The following is a 17893-nucleotide window of genomic DNA, read 5'->3' as shown; positions in this document are numbered from 1 at the left end:
CAGCATCCCAACCCTGGTTAGTCCCACAGACCCTGGTTATCAGGTCACTACTACTATGCATATGACCAAGGTAATATCAAGCACTTGCAAAACTTTCTGCAAATTCCTGACTGGGATAGTTAATGGAATAGTAGTTCCAAAAGAATGGGAGACTAAGAACTACAGCCACATACTAGATGCTATTAAGAATAAATGTAGTAGGCAAGCTTTTAGTGCTAATTAATTCTTATGCACATACAGAAAGTCTTTTTTTAAACTAGCATTTATTAAATATTTATTGAATGAGTAAACTAACACTTTTAAATATATTTTCTCTAAACTCTGATATTACCACCAAGTTGCTCTAACAGTTATCACTAGTTACTATTATATCTAGTTAACTTTCTTGACTAGCTAGACAAAACTATCTAGTAAAGAAGGTCTAAGAAGAATAAGGTGGACTAAACTACTTTCTGTCCATTAAATTTAATGGTTTACTTCTGTGTTCTTCCTACAAAAAGTTATAAATATAAATGGTATATTATACACAGTAATATCAACTATGGGTACTTTAAATTTTCCCACCAAGCACGATAGCCAAATTAGCTCACCAAATGAATGAAAAAATAAAAAACAGAAAAAGAAGATTCCACATCTAACTATATCATAAACAAGAACTCAGAACAAAAGAAAAAAAGAAAAGTACAGATAAACCAAGTATAAAACCTTTTTTAAAATATCGACAAGAGAATTACTATTTTTCCTCTATTAGTAAACTGCAATTACGTTAACCTTTTTTTCTACCAGTTCAAACCTTAATAATGAATAGTACTTGCAACTTTGGGATTATAACAAAAGTCAATTGCAATGCTTAGCCTAATTTGTTCTAATGTTCAAAGCAAGAAGTAAACCTATAACCAAAATCCAACTATCAAGTCTTAAATAAAACAATATAAGAGAACTGAGTAAAATGATTTGGTCTTATCCAACAGAAATCATCTATTTGTCAGCAAGTTACACTAGAACAGAAGTAAGACTACTATGTGCTAGGCACTGAGCTAAGCATTAGAGATACAAAGAAAGGCAAAAATGGCCCCTGCCCACAAGGAGTTTCAGGTCTACTGGGGAGACAATGTGCAAACAACTGTACATTCATGATCTAGATAAGGTAAAGAAACGGCAAATGCATTCAGGGGGACCAGGAAAGGATACTTGCAAGAGATGAGACTTGAGCTAACACTTGAAGAAGGTCTGAGAAGTCAAAAGGCGGAGGTGAGATGGGAGAGAAGGAGTAATAAAGGAAACATAGAAAAGAGCTGTAGGAACTTGGCCAAGAGTGAGAAAGAATACACAGAGAAAACAAAATAGTTTATAAAGAACAATTCCCCAAATTAATAATTGATGCGATTATGCCAGCCTCACCTAAAATGAGATGTAAAAATATGGTACTTACTTACCAAAACAGAATTCTGCCTTTGGCCTGAGCTTAGTTGCATCGCTAACCTAACAAGAAAAATAGAAATGTCATACCATATCGTTTTGTATTAGCTATATTAAACCTTAAGCATTATAAAGTCACAAACAAATTATTTCCCTATACAACTCTTATTTTACGGCACTTAAAGGTTTACAAAGTGATTTAAATCATTCAATCTTGACAAAGGTATCACAAATCAATCTAAAGCTCCACTTTAAAGGCAGCAAAAAATAACAATGAAATTTAAACACAATTAATACAACATTTATTAAGGAATTTATTAAGTGTGAAGTAATGTAGTAGATGCTAGGTTACATCTCTAAGAGATTTTTTTTTAAATGACATCAATGTTTTGTTAAGAGAAACTTATTTATTTCTCAAAGGAAAACTGAATGGGAGGAATAAAGTAAATTTTACATTAAGCATAAACATTTTGTACTTGGAAGAAAGTTTGAAAATTATTCCATCGATCACTTCTTGAAACCTATATTTATGACCCTTCACACACTACTCCTTAGAATCTTCAACCTCCTTCATGGCTCAGCCAATGGACATCTATGCCCCCCACATCGAGACCCTGCCAAGTGTTTAATGCTCTCTCTCCCTCCTCATGCTAGGTTATGTTTACTCAAATATGTTTTATTGGTTGGTAAAATATAAGCTCACTGAAGGCAAGAATGATTTTGTTTTTGTCTTTATGTCCCCAGTACCAAGCACACATTAAGTACTCAGTAAATGGCTAGAATGAACTGAATTGCTAAAGATTTGTAAAAAAAGAAATCTGATATTTGGGGTCAAAATTTAAAAGAAACTGAGGTTTATCTTAAGGTAGTTACCATGAGAAAATATGAATGGCTAAAATGCTGACTGTGGAGTTAGGAGATACCTAGGTTTGACTCTGACACGTACTAGCTGTGAAACTATTAAGTCATTTGCTCTCTCTGAGCCTGTTTCCCCATATGGAAAATCAGAATATCTGTAACTAATCACTTCACCATATTAGAAAGCAAACTGTAATTCTTAAAGTGCTACTTTTTGTGGTAGAAAAAAAAAATAAAGTAGATGTCCACCAACTGGGGAATAGCTAAACAAGTCATGGTATATGTGAATAGAGTACTGGATCAGAAGAAATAATAAATGAATTCAAAGACCTTGTAACAAATACACAATCGAGCAAAACAAATTCCCACACTGATAATGTCTAAAAAATATGTCTCAATCTGCACCTCTCTGTAAGGAGGAGGATAGAATGTTTTAATCCTAAGTCCTCTAGAATCATGGCTGGTCACTGCGTTAATCAGGGTTACACCTTTTAAAGTTATCTCTCTCTACAATGCTGTTGTTATTGTATAAATTGTTCTTCTGGTTCTAATCACTTCAATTTGTATTAGTTTATACAAGTCTTCCCAGGTTTCTCTAAAACCATCCCCTTCATCACTTCTTACAGCACAATATTTCATCACATTAATATACTGTAACTTCTTCACTCACTCCTCAACTGACAGGCCTTAGGTTCTAGTTCTTTGCCACCATTAAAGAGTTGCTATAAAGAGATCGGAACGCACGGGTCCAGTTTTCTCTTTCTCTGGACTCTTTGGGGAATAGACCTACTAGTGGAATTGCTGGGTTAAAAGGTTTGCACAGTTTGGTAACTTTTTGAGCATAGTTCCAAACTGCTCTGCAGAATGGTCAAACCAGATCACAGCTCCACCAATACTGCATTAATGTACCTGTTTTCTCAAAGCCTGTCCAGTGCTTGTTATTCTCCTTTTTTGTCAAATCTGCCAATATTACCAGAGTAAGACAGAACCTCAGAGGTTTTGATTGGCATTTTTCTAACTATTAGTGATTTGGATCATTTTTTTTTTTGAAATGGCTATTATTAACTGAAATTGCTTCCTCTAAAAACTGCTGTTCATATTATTTGCTTATTTGTCAGTTGGGAAATGGTTCTTATTCTTATAAATTTGAATACATTCTCTACATATCTTGGAAGTTAAACTTTCATCAGAGAAATCCATTGCAAAGATTTTCCCCCAGTTACCTGCTTCTCTTCTAATTTTGGTTGCATTGATTTTGTTTGTGCAAATACTTATTAATTTCATATAATCCAATTTGTTTATTTTATCTTCCGTGATCTTCTCTATCATTTGTTTGGTGATGAATTCCTACCCTATCTAGAGATCTGACAGGTAATTTCTTCCTTGTTTGCTTCTCTAATTTATGATGTCACCATTTATGTATAACTCATGTACCCATGTGGAACCTATCTTGGTATTCAGTGTGTTATATTGGTCTATACTTAGTTTCTGCCAGACTACTTTCAAGTTTCCCCAGTTTCTGTCAAATAATGAGGTCTTACTCCGTAGTTGGGGTCTTTGGATCTAACAAATACCAAGCTATTTGGGCTCCTTTGCTTCTCTATATGTCCAGTACATCTAATCTGTTCCAAAAGTCAACATCTTTGTTTCTTAACCAGTAGCAAATCATTTAATGATTGCTACTTTGCTGTAGAGTTAGAGATTAGAGCTAGAGATCTGATAATGCTAGGGCCCCAATCCTTCCTGCTTTCCCCCCCATCATTTCCCTTGAGATTGACCTTGTCTTCTTCCAAATCAATTTTGTTATTATTTTTCTAATTCTACAAAGTAATTCTTTTAAAGTCTGGTATAGTACTGAATAAGAAAACTATTTTAGGGAGTATGGCCTTTTTTATTATAATGATGCAAGCCTTATGTAAAGAGTGTTTTGTAATTATATTCCTACAGTTCATATAGTTCTTTATGTTTCTTGGTAGGTAGACTCCCAAGTATTTTATACTTTTCATAGTGACTATAAATGTAATTTCTTTCTATTTCTTTCTGCTGAGTTTTGTTGATAATATACAGAAAGACTAATAATTTCTATGGGTTTATTTTATACCCTACAACTTTGCTGAAGTTATTGTTTCTAGGGTTCTCTAAAAAAAAAAACACTGATAAAAAGTTTTGTTTCCTCTTTGCCTATGTTTATTTCCTCAATTTCTCTTTCTTGTCTCATTACTATAACTAGTATTTCTAGCACTGTGAACATCGTTGATTTACTCCTAATTTTATTGGAAAGGCCCCAGGTTTATCCTCATTGCAGTTAATGCTGGCTCTTGGTTTCAGATACTAGAGTGGCTGGTTTCAAGGTGTATAGATGAGCCTAGATTCCATCCAGTTCAGCTAACCCTAAACATAATGTTACTTCAACGATACCATTCTATATTCTCCATGAATATTTCTGGGGATAGAGCTACATAAACTAAACTCAATCAAACAAGCAGGAAAAGGATGATGAGATTCATACCACACACTCATCTTTTCTGAACAAAGGAAAATACAAAAATATTATCTTTAAGAAGTCTCACCTTCCAGGAAGATCACTGAGAGAACAAGGGGAAAATATAATGGACAAAGGCCATGATACTAGAGTATCATGACAAAGGTCAGATACTAGAATAACCTAGAAAAAGGAAGAAGGAAGAACGGAATATTTCTTAGAATGTGGAGTACCAAAGAGAAGGGTCATTCAAATAGACTAAGTGATCAGAGGGCTGGGAAAGATGAGCAGTCTCCTGAATTACATTCTTGTTTGAGCAGAGGAAATAGGGGGAAGAGAGGGAAGAAAAAAAAAACATAATAAAAAGTAGAAGTAGTAATCTGGTCAGGGTGGGTAACAGAAAAGATTATAGTTGAGAAAAGATACTATGATCAGATTGTTGTAAGCAAAACAATCAGAACATAGTATAGATTTATTTTTTAAAAGTAACATACCTGAACTTGATGGGAAAAAGTAAAAACTAAACAATTATAATCTCAAATGTTAACGGACTCAATTTGTCCATATTAGGGAACAAAGTATCAGGATGGATTAGAAAAGGAGAAATTAGGAAAGGAGAAACCAACAATATTCTATATACAACACTCGAACATAAAGAAGTAAAACGAGGAGATTAAATAAAATTTACTATTCTTCAGTCAACTGCAAAACGCATCAAATGCAATCATGATTTCACGCAAGGCAGCTAGGTGGCACAATGGATAGAGTGCTGAGTCTGGAGTCAGGAAGACCCGAGTTCAAATCTGACCACAGACACTTACCAGCTCTGAGACCCTGGGCAACTCACTTAACCCTGTTTGCCTCAGTTTTCTCATTTCTAAAATAAGCTGGAGAAGCAAATGGCAAATCACTCTACTACCTTTGGCAAGAAAACTCCAAACGGGGTCACAAAGAGTCAGACATGACTGAAATGACTAAATAACAATAACAAAAAACAAGTACCATCAAGAATGAAACAGGAAAGCATTATCAATTAATGAAAGACTTTCAATATTAAATACATATGCCCAGAATGGCATTGCATCCAAGTAATAAAGGAAAATTAAACTGAAAATTTCAAAGACCTCCAGAATAAGCCAAGCACTACAGGTCACCTAGCCATCTGCCCAGTTATCATTGCCCTCTACTCTCCTCTCCTGGACCAACACCCTCCTCAACAAATTAACAATCTCAAAATAAGAATGAAAGATGAAATTTTGAAAATCAGAGGAAAGATAAAACTGGCAAAAAGACTACTGGGAATACATACCAAATAAAAGACTTTTATTTTAAAAGTTTAAAAATTAATAAACCATTAGTTAACGTGAAATTTTTTTAAAAGAGAAAAATTAAAACAAAGTGGCAAAATAAAAAAGACAAGAAGTTTACAATGAATAAAGAGGAAACAAAGGACATTAACAGAAACTACTATTTCTAAATAGCAAAATTTAAGAATGTAAAAAATGAATATTATATAAAATATCAAAATCAACAGCAGAGAAAACAGATGGCAAATAGCCCAACCTCAAAAAAAGAAACTGAACAAGCCAGATACGAACTAAAAAAAAAATCACACATTACATAAATTAATAAGGAAATCCTATCAAACAGTTAAAGAGTAATTAAACCCTCTGATACATAAATTGCTGTCAAAAATAGAAATAAGATATAGCAAACTCCTTTAATGAGACAAGTATAGCTCTGATTCCCAAACCAATTAAGGATAAAGCAGAGAAAGAGAATGATAAACTATTACTAATAAAAAATTTTAATTCTACTACACTACAAGACAAGCAGTAGAGGAGAAAACCAGTTTAAAGAAAGCTTGGCATGACATCCAACAAAGCAAAATCTTCCCAAAGGGAATTAAAGATGAAAATGGAAAGATAACAAATAGAAGAAAAATGGGCAAGATTTGTAAAAATTATTGTAACAGTTTCCAAGGACTGTGAAACTACCATACTTGGCCTCTAACATCACAGTCCCAAAGGTGGTGCTCACAGGGAAAGAAGAACAAAGATGGGAAAAGCTGCCAGAATGGCCCAAGAATATATAGAGGAGATTTGTATCTGTGCAGGAAGTGACACAAGTGTGAGCATTTATTGAGGTAGTGATTTACAATATAACTGAAGGAGGGGAGGGTACCAAAAGAATGGAAAAAATGTTGAACCTTATTAACAGCAAGAAAAGGTGACCACAAGGAAGAATACCAATAACTACCAAGCTACCACATAACAGTATTAGGGAGGAAAGTCTGCTTTTGTAAACAATATCCAATGAGGAACCATCTTTACCATTTCACAAATGAACTAAATGAATTAAAAATGTAGCAAATATAAAATTTCACTCTGGTTACTGTTTGTTGATTATGAAAAAGCATTTGATTCACTAAAACAAAATGCTGCTCTGCAAAATTAAGACAAGGTGACTCTCATCCAAACAACAAAATCATTTAAAATTCCTTTAAAGCTCTAACAGGAATAACCCATTTAATGATCCCCTGATCATAACTATCAGATGAAGCATAAAACAAGGACATGTATTCATCACTGATGGAGAAGATCCATTGTAGAGCTCAAGTTGAAAAGAGATTCCTTCCTGTGGACGGCGAGGTTCATCGAAAGCACCTGTTAGCAGATCAAGCTTCAGAAGACAGTAAAGTCTCCTGAAAGAGATTGCTAGTCGTCCTCTGGATAGTAAAAGACCTAACTATTCACACAACAAAGACAAACTGGACGAAAACTGTATTAAGATGTATTTGAATGGACAACTTACATAGCCTGCCCATCAGTGAAGCACAGACAGTACAAATTTTGCATAGGCTCACAGATCTAGAGTTTGAAGGATCTCAGAGGGCATTTTACAGATAAGAAAACGAAGCCCCACCAGAAAAGTTACATGACGTGCCGCAAGTCACACAGAGGCAAAAGGTGAATCCAGATGCTCCGCATCAGAACCAGTACTCTTCCCATCGTATATGCAAAAACATAAACAAACATATCTTCATAAACAAAGATATATAATGAATTTGGCCCAGAGCTGAACAAGAGAAGGAAAAATAACTGTCTTCAAGAAATTATAAAGTTCCTTAAATGACCCCAGAGCTTCCCACAAAATCCAAGTTCCATCTTTTTAACCCCAACATTGTACAAATATTGCTGTAGATCAAAGGAACAAGGGCTATAAATAGTCTGCAAAGAAATTAAAAATTAGTATCAGTGAAAAGGCTTATCATGAGAATAAGCAACATGCCACATATAACCAATGACGAACTTCAAAGGGGTACAGAAGTAAAAGATATCATCAAGAAACTATATTTTACGAAGAGAGTGTGTTCAAGTGGTGCAAGGAGTTATGGGCAGTGAAGTACATGACATGCCAGGAGAAGGCAAGGAAAGCCACTAGCACATTAGGTGGACCATCCCCAAACACTCCCCAGTGGTAAACCTATGGGAGGACTAGAGTTATATAAAATTCAGGCATGGATACATTGAGATCCGTCTGTCAGAAGAGAGCTTTCCAAATTGGTGAAATCAAATACTCATTTGAGTATTTGTAGAGATTACTGTGATAAAATGAAAAAGTATTTATTATGACCTAGTTAGATTTATATCAGGGATGCAAGGATGGATCAACGTTAGGAAAATAATTAGCATCATTAATCATGTTAAATATACACAAAAAGATGAACAAAGTCTAACAAAATGCAGTAGTCATTTATGTTTTTAAAAAATAGTATAGAGTAATAAAAGAATTTTTTCCTTATTATGAGCAAAAGCATTTATTTTAAAACACTAACTAGCATCACTTGTAATTAACTAGAAAATACTAGAAGCTTTACCAGTACAACTAAGGGGTAAAACAAGAATGTTTCAGTTGACATAGACAAGAAATGCTAGGTATAAAAATAAGAAAAAGAAATTGAGGGAATAGGCATTTATGAAGAAGCAAAATTATCCCTATCTACAGATAATTACCATGTTTTACTTAGAAAACCCAAGAAAAAACTAATCAAGATAAACCAGTAGTTCTGTCAGAACATATAAGAAATCCATAAAAATTGTCAGTATTTTTGTATGTTATGAACAAAAACTGATAGCAAAAGAATGAGAGAGAAATTCCATTTAAAATAACTACAAAAGGCATAAAATATCTGCAATTGATTGGATGTGTAGAATAAATAAGATAGAGGAGGCAAGGATGACACCAAGACAGACAACCTGGGTGACTGGAAAGATAGTGTGATGCTCAACTATAACAGAAAGTCCAGAAAAGGACTCTATTCAAAGACATAATGAGTTGTGTTGTGGACATGCTGTGTTTGTCTATAGCACATTCAGTTTGAAATGCTGAAATGAAAGTTATTATGATGATGAGAAGGAGGAATTAGCACTTAGGATACATAGACCTGGGAGTCATTTGTATAGAGATCAGTGAAGCCATAAAAGCCGATGAGATCAGCAAATGAGAGATTACAGAAGGCCCCAGACAAAGCCCTGGGTTATATGCCCAGTTAATAGGCACGGCATGGAGGAAGAAACTCTAGCAAAGGAGAAAGAGAACAGATAGAAGGAAAACCAAGAGAAAGCTGTGTCAGGAAAACCCAGAGAAGACAAAGTATCCAGGAGATGAAGGTGGTCAAGAGTGATAAATGCAGGGAAAAGGTCCCATTAGATTTGCAATTAAGAAACCACTGGCAACTATGGAGAGAGCAGTTCCAGTTGAACTATCAATGAAGTAAGAAGTAAGATTTCAGATAGTTCATAAATCTAGAGGAAATGGAGACACCTAGTGTAGATGACTTTTTCAAGTTTAGCTGAGAAACAGAAGAAATATAAGATGACAGACAGCAAGTATGGTAGGAAACAAAATGGGTGCACATAAATTGGAGAATAGCTAACAAAAATACTGGTGCACAAATGTAATGAAATATTTTTGCACCAAAGAAACTGATGAAAGCCATTGTTTCAGAAAAACCTGAGAACACTTGTATAAACTGAAGCAATATAAAGTGAACAGAACTAGAAGAATGATATCTACAGATACTATCATAATGATAAGTAAGACAACTTTGAAAGAGTAATGATTCATCAGAAAGAATCTGATTCATGTAATGATCAATCATGACCTCAGGAAACTGATAAGGAAGCATACCTTTTGGCAGAGATGTGATGGGCTAAAGGTACAGAATGAGACCTATACCGTCAGACACAGCCAATGTGTGCACAATTGTTTTATTTGACTATCCTTATTTGTTACAAGGAAGGGCTTTTATTGGTTGAGGGGTGGACTTAGGACAAGGGATAGGTGGATAGTGATGGAAAAAAGCAGAACATCAATCAAACATTTTAAAAAACACAGAAGAGAGGAGAAGAAAGTTTAGAAGGGGACAGAGACAAGCAGGATAATTTTGTAACTATGTTAAATTGAATACACTTAAAAAACAATAATTAAAAGCTCACAGCTTCACATTCAATCCACTTTCTGTTATTCTTTGTATATTCAAATGTCCAAGTTTACTGATATTTAAATTGATAATAATAAAATGTAAAATTAAAAAGCTGCCTGGTGAATTTCAAAGGACCATAGCTCACATATGCCTCTTTTGCTGTGTTAAGCTGCTAGCTTGTTTTCTTTTCTTTCCCTCCTACCTTTCTCCCTAATGTTCAATTTTTGAAGTAACTCTCTATTAAGGAGATATGTATGTATGTATGTATGTATGTATGTATGTATGTATGCATACAGATATATATAAACATATAAACAAAACTTCTCATTTAAAAATATGTAAGACTAGGATCCCTTGAACTCTGAATCATGGTTCCTAAAACATAGTGGAAATAAATAGGATTGCATTCACCTTGGCAATAATAAATCTAGTTTTAAAAAATTAAAATAATTTAAGAAGTGAAAATGAATAGAAGGAAAAATGTAAAGGAGTAATAAAGTAGGGCAAAACTATCTTTTATAATATAAAAAAGGTCTATGTTTTCACCAAAGTAAAATATATAAACAACATAATTTCAAAAGGTCATAGCTACCTAATGACAGGAATAATTTAAAAACCCATAACCATAAACAAAACTTAAGACTCAAAGAAGCCTTTACTATAAAGCATGACAATAGAAAACAACTAAGTTCTTTTTCCTTGATATTTCTGCATGAGACTCACAAAAATGACAATTTTTATATCTGTCCTACCCACCATAAAATAATTTCATTTTGCCCCATAAACCTCTAATTATATTGATATTAATAACCTCTCAACCATAATCAGGCTCTGCTTTCAGTAGGATCTGAATTCTCTTAGTAAGCCTTAGAGCCTTATTATTATTGTCAATACTGTTAAAATAAAAACATAGTGGTTTGTTCTATTTATTGGACTAGATAAGATATGTTTGAAAATAAATACCTTTGAAATGTAGGTGAGTTTAATAGCTCCAACAGGCGGGGATCCAGAAGGAAGGTTCTAGGGGACAAAAAGGATTATGATTAATATAAAATATCACATATACTAAATTTTTCATGCTATTTTTCCACATTTATACTCTCAAAATTAATGAGGAAGTTAAGATTGAGCATTTTCTGACTACAACAACACTTCAAATGTTTTCTTATTAAGCCCTAAAGATTATCACTCTATTATTATGATAAGAGAACCTTACACAATTCTAATAAAAAGTGCTCTACAAGACATTATTTTTTATCTTTAAGTTAGTCTTTTCTTAAATAACCCAAAAGTTGAAATATTTCTTCTGCAGCACTAACTAATCACCAAGTTGTATAATTATAAATAATGCAATATGCTGGTACTAAATGCAATGAGCAGAAAAAAATTATAAACATACAAGTCAAAATGTTGCTGACAAAAATGGAAACAGTCTTAATATTCTTTTGTGAGAACAAACGTAAATTTAGGGTTTGAAAATCTACTTTCATTTTTGTTTGAATGGTACAACGCTATTAAAAAAACTAACCAGTGATACCAATTTTTAGCCAATACATTGTGATTCATGCTATAAAGACAAGATACAGAGCTCTATGATTCAGTTCACCTCAACTCAACTTAAAAAAAAAATTATATGTACTAGGTGTTATGGAGAATTCAACAATATGTAAACATCTCTACAAACTTACAGATCTAACCAGGGAGATAAGAAAAATTTCAAAATAACCATACAGGTCAATATAACATGCCATGAGAGACCTTAAAAAGGCCTATGGACACTAGGAAAAAAGAAAAAACATATTCATGGGGAAGAGGGATGAGAATAAAGAAAGGATTCCTGAAGAATATTACATTGGAGTAGGGAAAGGCATTCCAAGCACATGAATAAACATGAATGGTGGCTTCCTTGAAGGTGGAAAATCTAAAGGTCTTTAATTTGAAAAATAATCACTAGTCCAGTCTGGCTTAAGCACAAAGAACTCTAGCTTGTCCAAAGAAAGGGAGTAAAGAAAGAAAGCAACTGACTGATCCCTTCATACTTAACCTGTTTCTATTCTTTTTTCCTGAATGTTCTCAAATTTCAAACCTTAAACGAGTGACCACAAATTTCATTCTGATAGAGTATTTCACACAGCTTTTCCATACTTTCTATATAGCTTCTTGAACAGTGAGCTTCTGATTAAATTTGGCTCAAATGTTTAATTACTGCTTTTCATTTCATTATGTACACATAGATAGATAGATAGATAGATAGACAGATAGATAGATAGATAGACAGATAGATAGATAATAACTACTTTTAGAATAAAATAAAAGGGGCCTTTAATTCTTCCTTACAATACTCGACACACTTCTCAAGAGATATCCACCACCCCTGACCTGATCAGTTTTCCAACTTGAAAACTTAATGAATGAGCTTTATATTAAAGATCATAAGCCCTACTAAACTTAATTTGTTTCTATTCATTCAGCAAATGTTTACTAAAAGCCTATTATGCTCAAGGTAGAAAAAGAAGCAAACTTAACATTTTAACTAACAATGAAGAATGAATAAACATTTTTGAGCAAGAGAAATTACATGACTAGAATTAAATTTTATAAATATCAATATGGCATTATGAAATATGAATTAAAAACATGCTTTCTGATCTCACAGTGCTTATTTTCTAGTAAGGGAGATAAGACATATTATAATACAAAGCAGAATACATTAAGAGCTAAAATGATGGTATGAAGTGCTACATATTACAAAAAAGGGATCACTTCTGGGTGGTGGTAATGAGAGTGACATTTGAACTAAAGGTTCATTAATGAGGTGACATTTGAACCAGACCTAGGAAGACAGGAAGAATGTAGAAGGAAGAACCTCTTGGGGAATGTTTTTAATAATGACGGTTTCTCAGTATGGCAGGCACAAAGGATCAATGAAGGAAAAGCAGAGGACAATCAGTCTGAAAAGGTGAGCTATTGCTGAATTCTGGCAGAATTTAAAAGTCAGCATAAGTACTCTGGCCTTTATTCTACAGACTATGAAGATCCAGTGAAGAGTCATGAGGAGTCGTGTGATTGATCCACGATCTAGAAAAAACAAATAATCTGGCAACAGAGTACAGGATAAATCAAAGAAGGAAACCAAAGGCAAGCATACTAGTTAAGAAGATAATCATTTAATTCCCACAGATGACTAGAAAAATGGTGAGGCCATTAACAGGATGGGGAGCTAACATGAGATGAATCTGGTTTTAGACATGTTAATTTTGAGGAGCCCAGGCAACATCAAATGAAAAAACTATAAAGACCTTTGTAAGATGTACTGTTTACAGAATATCAGCTATTATTACTTCTCAAACGTATATTTATTCATCTGTGAGAATACTATTTTTATTTCTTACCTTCCCTATTTTTATCTTAGCTTTCATTCCTATTTACAGTAACATTTAAATGAGCTACTTTTAAAATGAAGATTAGAAACATCTTCCAAATATAAACTAAATTATCATTTTTATTTTATTCCCTTTAAATATATGATTTATTATGTCTCAAAGTCAAAGATTTTTATCTTGTTCTTCCCACCCACCCTCTCTGCCTTTCATTCCTGGAATACTTAACTAAAATATTAAAAAGTCTGAGCTACAAACAAAATGATCTTTCCAAATGTTGGTTGCTTTTCAATACCAAAATGTTTAGCTTTTAAATCTCTCAGAGGCTATTATTCTAACACATTAAATAGTGCCCTAAGCTTTTGTGTATGAGAAAGAAATGAAAAACCGCAGAATGCCATGAAGGATCACAGACTAAAATAGTCAAGTTGAATGGGGAAAATATAAGCTGCTAGGAGATGAAGGAAATGCAAAAAAAAAAAAAAACAACCCTAGTTTTTATCACCATCACAGTTATTGTTAAGTTCAAATGCAAAGATTTCTGTTTAAAACTCACGATAGAGAAGAAAAGAATGAGCTGGTATATCAAAACAAGCCATACAACATATGGCAAGTTTCTACCACATTTTATCAAAATTATATTTTTCAAATCCCTTCATTTTCACATTCAGCCAAAAGTACAAATCTTTCTGTCACTAAATGCTGATAAAGTCATAAATGTTAGCAAAATCCTGGAACAGATTATTAAATAATTGAAAGCAATGATCACTAGGAGACGGTATGGATTTAAGAAAAAGTTAGGCCAAACTAAATTAATTCATACTGATACGTCAAAGGAACACCATTAACAGTGTATAACTGCTTTCAGAAAGGCACCTAACAAAATTTCTCATAATATACTTACGAACAAGAAGTACAAAAGTTGGTTAGATAAAAGTATAGCTCTTAGCCAACTGAAAAACTATGCCCAAAGAATGTCACTTATTATATCAATTTCAACCCAAAAGGAAAATCTCTAGTGTTATATTCATAGGGACTCTGTGCTTAGATTTGTCCTTTTCAATATTTTTATCAACGACTTAGATGAAGACATAGAAGGTATATGTACTGAACCTTCAAACGACAAAATGTTACAGAGAGCAAGCTTTCTGTCAGGGACTGCTGTGTTTCTTTTTATATCCCCAGTACCTAGCAGGACCTTCCCTAGCACATGGTAAGCACTTTAAAAACATTTATTGAACTACATGAACTGAACTACTGAATAACAGAAGATTCAGCTTCTGAAAAAGTAGACCTACAGGCTGAAACAAAATAAAATTTAAAAGGGATAAATTTAAGTTACGTATTTTGATTCAAGAAGTCAAGAACACAAACATGATTAGAGGAACTTGACTTAACAGTAGCTAACTGCAATAAGAGCCAAAAGGGTGATATGGCTGCCTTCAAATCTTAGGCTATACGTACTTCCTACAGAAATGGAGTTCAGAATAAGGAAACTAACAGTTGACTGTACTTCTGTATCAATCCAAAACCATATGGCATTTTACATTAATTTCTAGACACCAAATGTTAAGAGGAGCACTGAAAACAAAAACGTATCAGCAAGAAGCAGGAAGGGCTGGAGATCATGCTGTAAGAAGCTGAAGTGACTGGGGAGATTTAGTCTGGAAAACAAAAGACTTGGTCTTCAAACGTTTGAAAGGCCATGCCCTGAAAAGGACTATCCCTGCTCTTAGCAGTGCCTCGGGACAGAACAAAGAATGGCAGTAGGAAGCTACAGAGGGGTAGGTTTCTAACAATCAAAGTCAAAGTCATCCACAAACTGGAGCATTCCTATTGCTGGAAGTGTTCAACCAGGTTTGATGACTGTCAGAGAAGATATTTAAAAGATTACTACATTAGGTTTATAGATTAGATAATCTTTAGGGATCTGTGAAAACATCTCCCTAAATGTGGTTATTTAATGACACCTTTTCTGAAAGAACAATCATAGAAGAAAAATAGCAGAAGTAGAAACAGGAGAAGAAAAAGCCCTTTTGAAAAAGAGCCTTGAAAGACCTGGGCTGTACCACTCTATTAGCCTCCTGACCATGACCTGGAAGGCTGACACTGGACAAGTCTCCTGAGCCCGAATCTCCTCATTTCTGAAGTGAGGAAGCTGGAGTAGTATCTCTTCCAAATCTAAAATTCTATAATTTCAAGTGTTTAACTTACAAATTAATATTATAAAATTTGCCTGAATGATTTGAATGTTAGTAAAATTTAACCTTTAAATGATGCTATGTGCTCTGTAACTGTAATAACCAAGCTTAGACCTGAAGAGTTGAAAAAATATACCTTCCTTCTTCCTTCACTGCAGAAGTTGGGGTACCCAGGTGTGGAATACTGAATACCCTATTGGACAGGGGTAATATGTTGGTTGTTTCTGCTAAACTCCCCTCCCCTTTCTTTTTTAAGTCTTTGTCAAAAGGATGTGTTTGCTTGCTAAGGGAAGATAAGAGGAATATAGGGCAGCTAGGTGGCACAGTGGATAGAGCACTGGCCCTGGATTCAGGAGGACCTGAGTTCAAATCCGGCCTCAGACACCTAACACTTACTAGCTGTGTGGCCCTGGACAAGTTACTTAACCCCATTGCCTAGCAAAGCAAAAAAAAAAAAAGATAAGAGGAATATAATCAGAAATGAACATAATAAAGTAAAAGGCATCAATAAAAATATTTAATATTAACAACTTATTACAATGAAGATATAAATCTCATATCAGAACGTGAAAGGGCAAGCTCATAAGTATTATGATCTAAGTGGCTGATTTGTGAATAGATCACAATCATTTTATAAGGTCAATATAAATTTTAGACCATGCTTGAAAAATAGTACCATCTAAAAGACAAAAAGTCTTAAATAGTTATCCTTCCATTTAATCATCCCCTGATTCTGAAACAAAATATTAATGCAAAGAAGGCAAATGAAGGCAAGAAACTTGGTAGAGCACAGTGGACAGAGCACATGACATGGGATCAAGAAGACTCGAGTTTGATTCCTACCTCAGATACTTACTGGCTACATGACAAACTCTAAACCTCAATTTCCTCAGCTATAACATAAAGATAATAGTAACACCCACATCTCATAGAGTTTTTGTGAGAATCAAATGAAATAATATATGTAAAAGTGCTTTGCAAACCTTAAGGTGCCATATAAAAGTTAGCTATTATTTATTATAGCTAGGATACCTGGCAAGACATTCAATACTTCAAAAGCCCCATGCACTGTCACATCTCACAACCTTTTTAATGACTTTATAGGTGGATCTTTTGTGAATTTCTACAGCCAAAAATTTCATAACTCATCGGCCACACTGGTGAAGAGACTCTGAATTTCATCAAGCCAGGCCTCATAACAGATGTATAGTCTGTCACAAGACCCAGAACAAAAGCGTTTGCAGTATGGGATGAGCCACCAAAGCCTGGGACCCCTTAGCGCAGCCTTCCAGAATCCAGGGTCACAATCATGTCACAACAAAGACAATGTGGCAGTAGGGAGAATTAATGGACACATATGGCATTAGTCTGAGGGTTTTAATGCTTATCTGCAAATTGCTTTAAAAGATTCTCCTTTGAACTTTACAAACCTGTGGATTATCCATGTACCAGACCAGACTATCTTCTCTGGTATCCAGGATGAAGTACCTCCGCAGAAATTTCCCACTATTCTCATTTTCTTCAATGTCTAGGAAACCACAAATTCGATTCTGACGATCCACATAAGGCATTTCTGAGCTTGAACATTACACTGGAAAAATAAAACCAGGAATTAGCTTCCTACAAAAGGCCAGAAATGAAACAAAGTTTTTCCTCAATGGTCTTAGAAACATGTTGCAGAAACTATTTAATAGACTAATGTTCAATGTACATGAAAACATCAGAACTCTAGGACATTTGAGATATGGACCACATCTCCAATTCTATGGATTACATTTTCTGTGACTGACTTGATTATTCAAATCTGTCCTCCCATGGGAAGGGAACAAAAACGAATTTTTCCCATAGTGGTAAACTACTGAATAGTTTAGATCAGGGGTGGGAAATCTGCGGCCTCAAGGCCACATGTGGCCTTCTAGGTCTCAGTCCTTAGGTGCAGCCTTTTGAGTGAGTCCAAATTTTACAAAATAAATCTTTTTATTAAGGGGATTTGTTCTGTGAAGTTTGTTATAAGAAATGACAAGCAGGCTGATTTCAGAAAAACCTAGAAAACCTTACAAGAATT

General features: G+C 34.2%; 1 protein-coding gene across 3 annotated transcripts in view; it reads right to left on the bottom strand.

The window, feature by feature from the left end:
• PLEKHA1 (pleckstrin homology domain containing A1) overlaps nt 1-17893 on the bottom strand; it is a 66585-nt gene that overhangs the window by 30474 nt on the left and 18218 nt on the right. For all 3 annotated transcript variants that reach the window (XM_027839758.1, XM_027839759.1, XM_027839760.1), the window contains exons 2-4: nt 17259-17419; nt 11211-11267; nt 1437-1482 (exon numbers count right to left, since the gene is read on the bottom strand). In XM_027839758.1, the coding sequence (XP_027695559.1) occupies nt 1437-1482; nt 11211-11267; nt 17259-17399 (244 nt within the window). In that variant the 5' untranslated portion in view covers nt 17400-17419. The remainder of the gene's footprint in view (nt 1-1436; nt 1483-11210; nt 11268-17258; nt 17420-17893) is intronic.

The sequence above is a fragment of the Vombatus ursinus genome, unplaced genomic scaffold (assembly GCF_900497805.2).
Source record: "Vombatus ursinus unplaced genomic scaffold, bare-nosed wombat genome assembly UNPS02014833.1, whole genome shotgun sequence".
Classification (NCBI taxonomy): Eukaryota; Metazoa; Chordata; class Mammalia; order Diprotodontia; family Vombatidae; genus Vombatus; species Vombatus ursinus.
The sequence above is the reverse complement of the archived record's forward strand: the minus strand, read 5'-3'. Positions and strand labels throughout refer to the sequence as shown.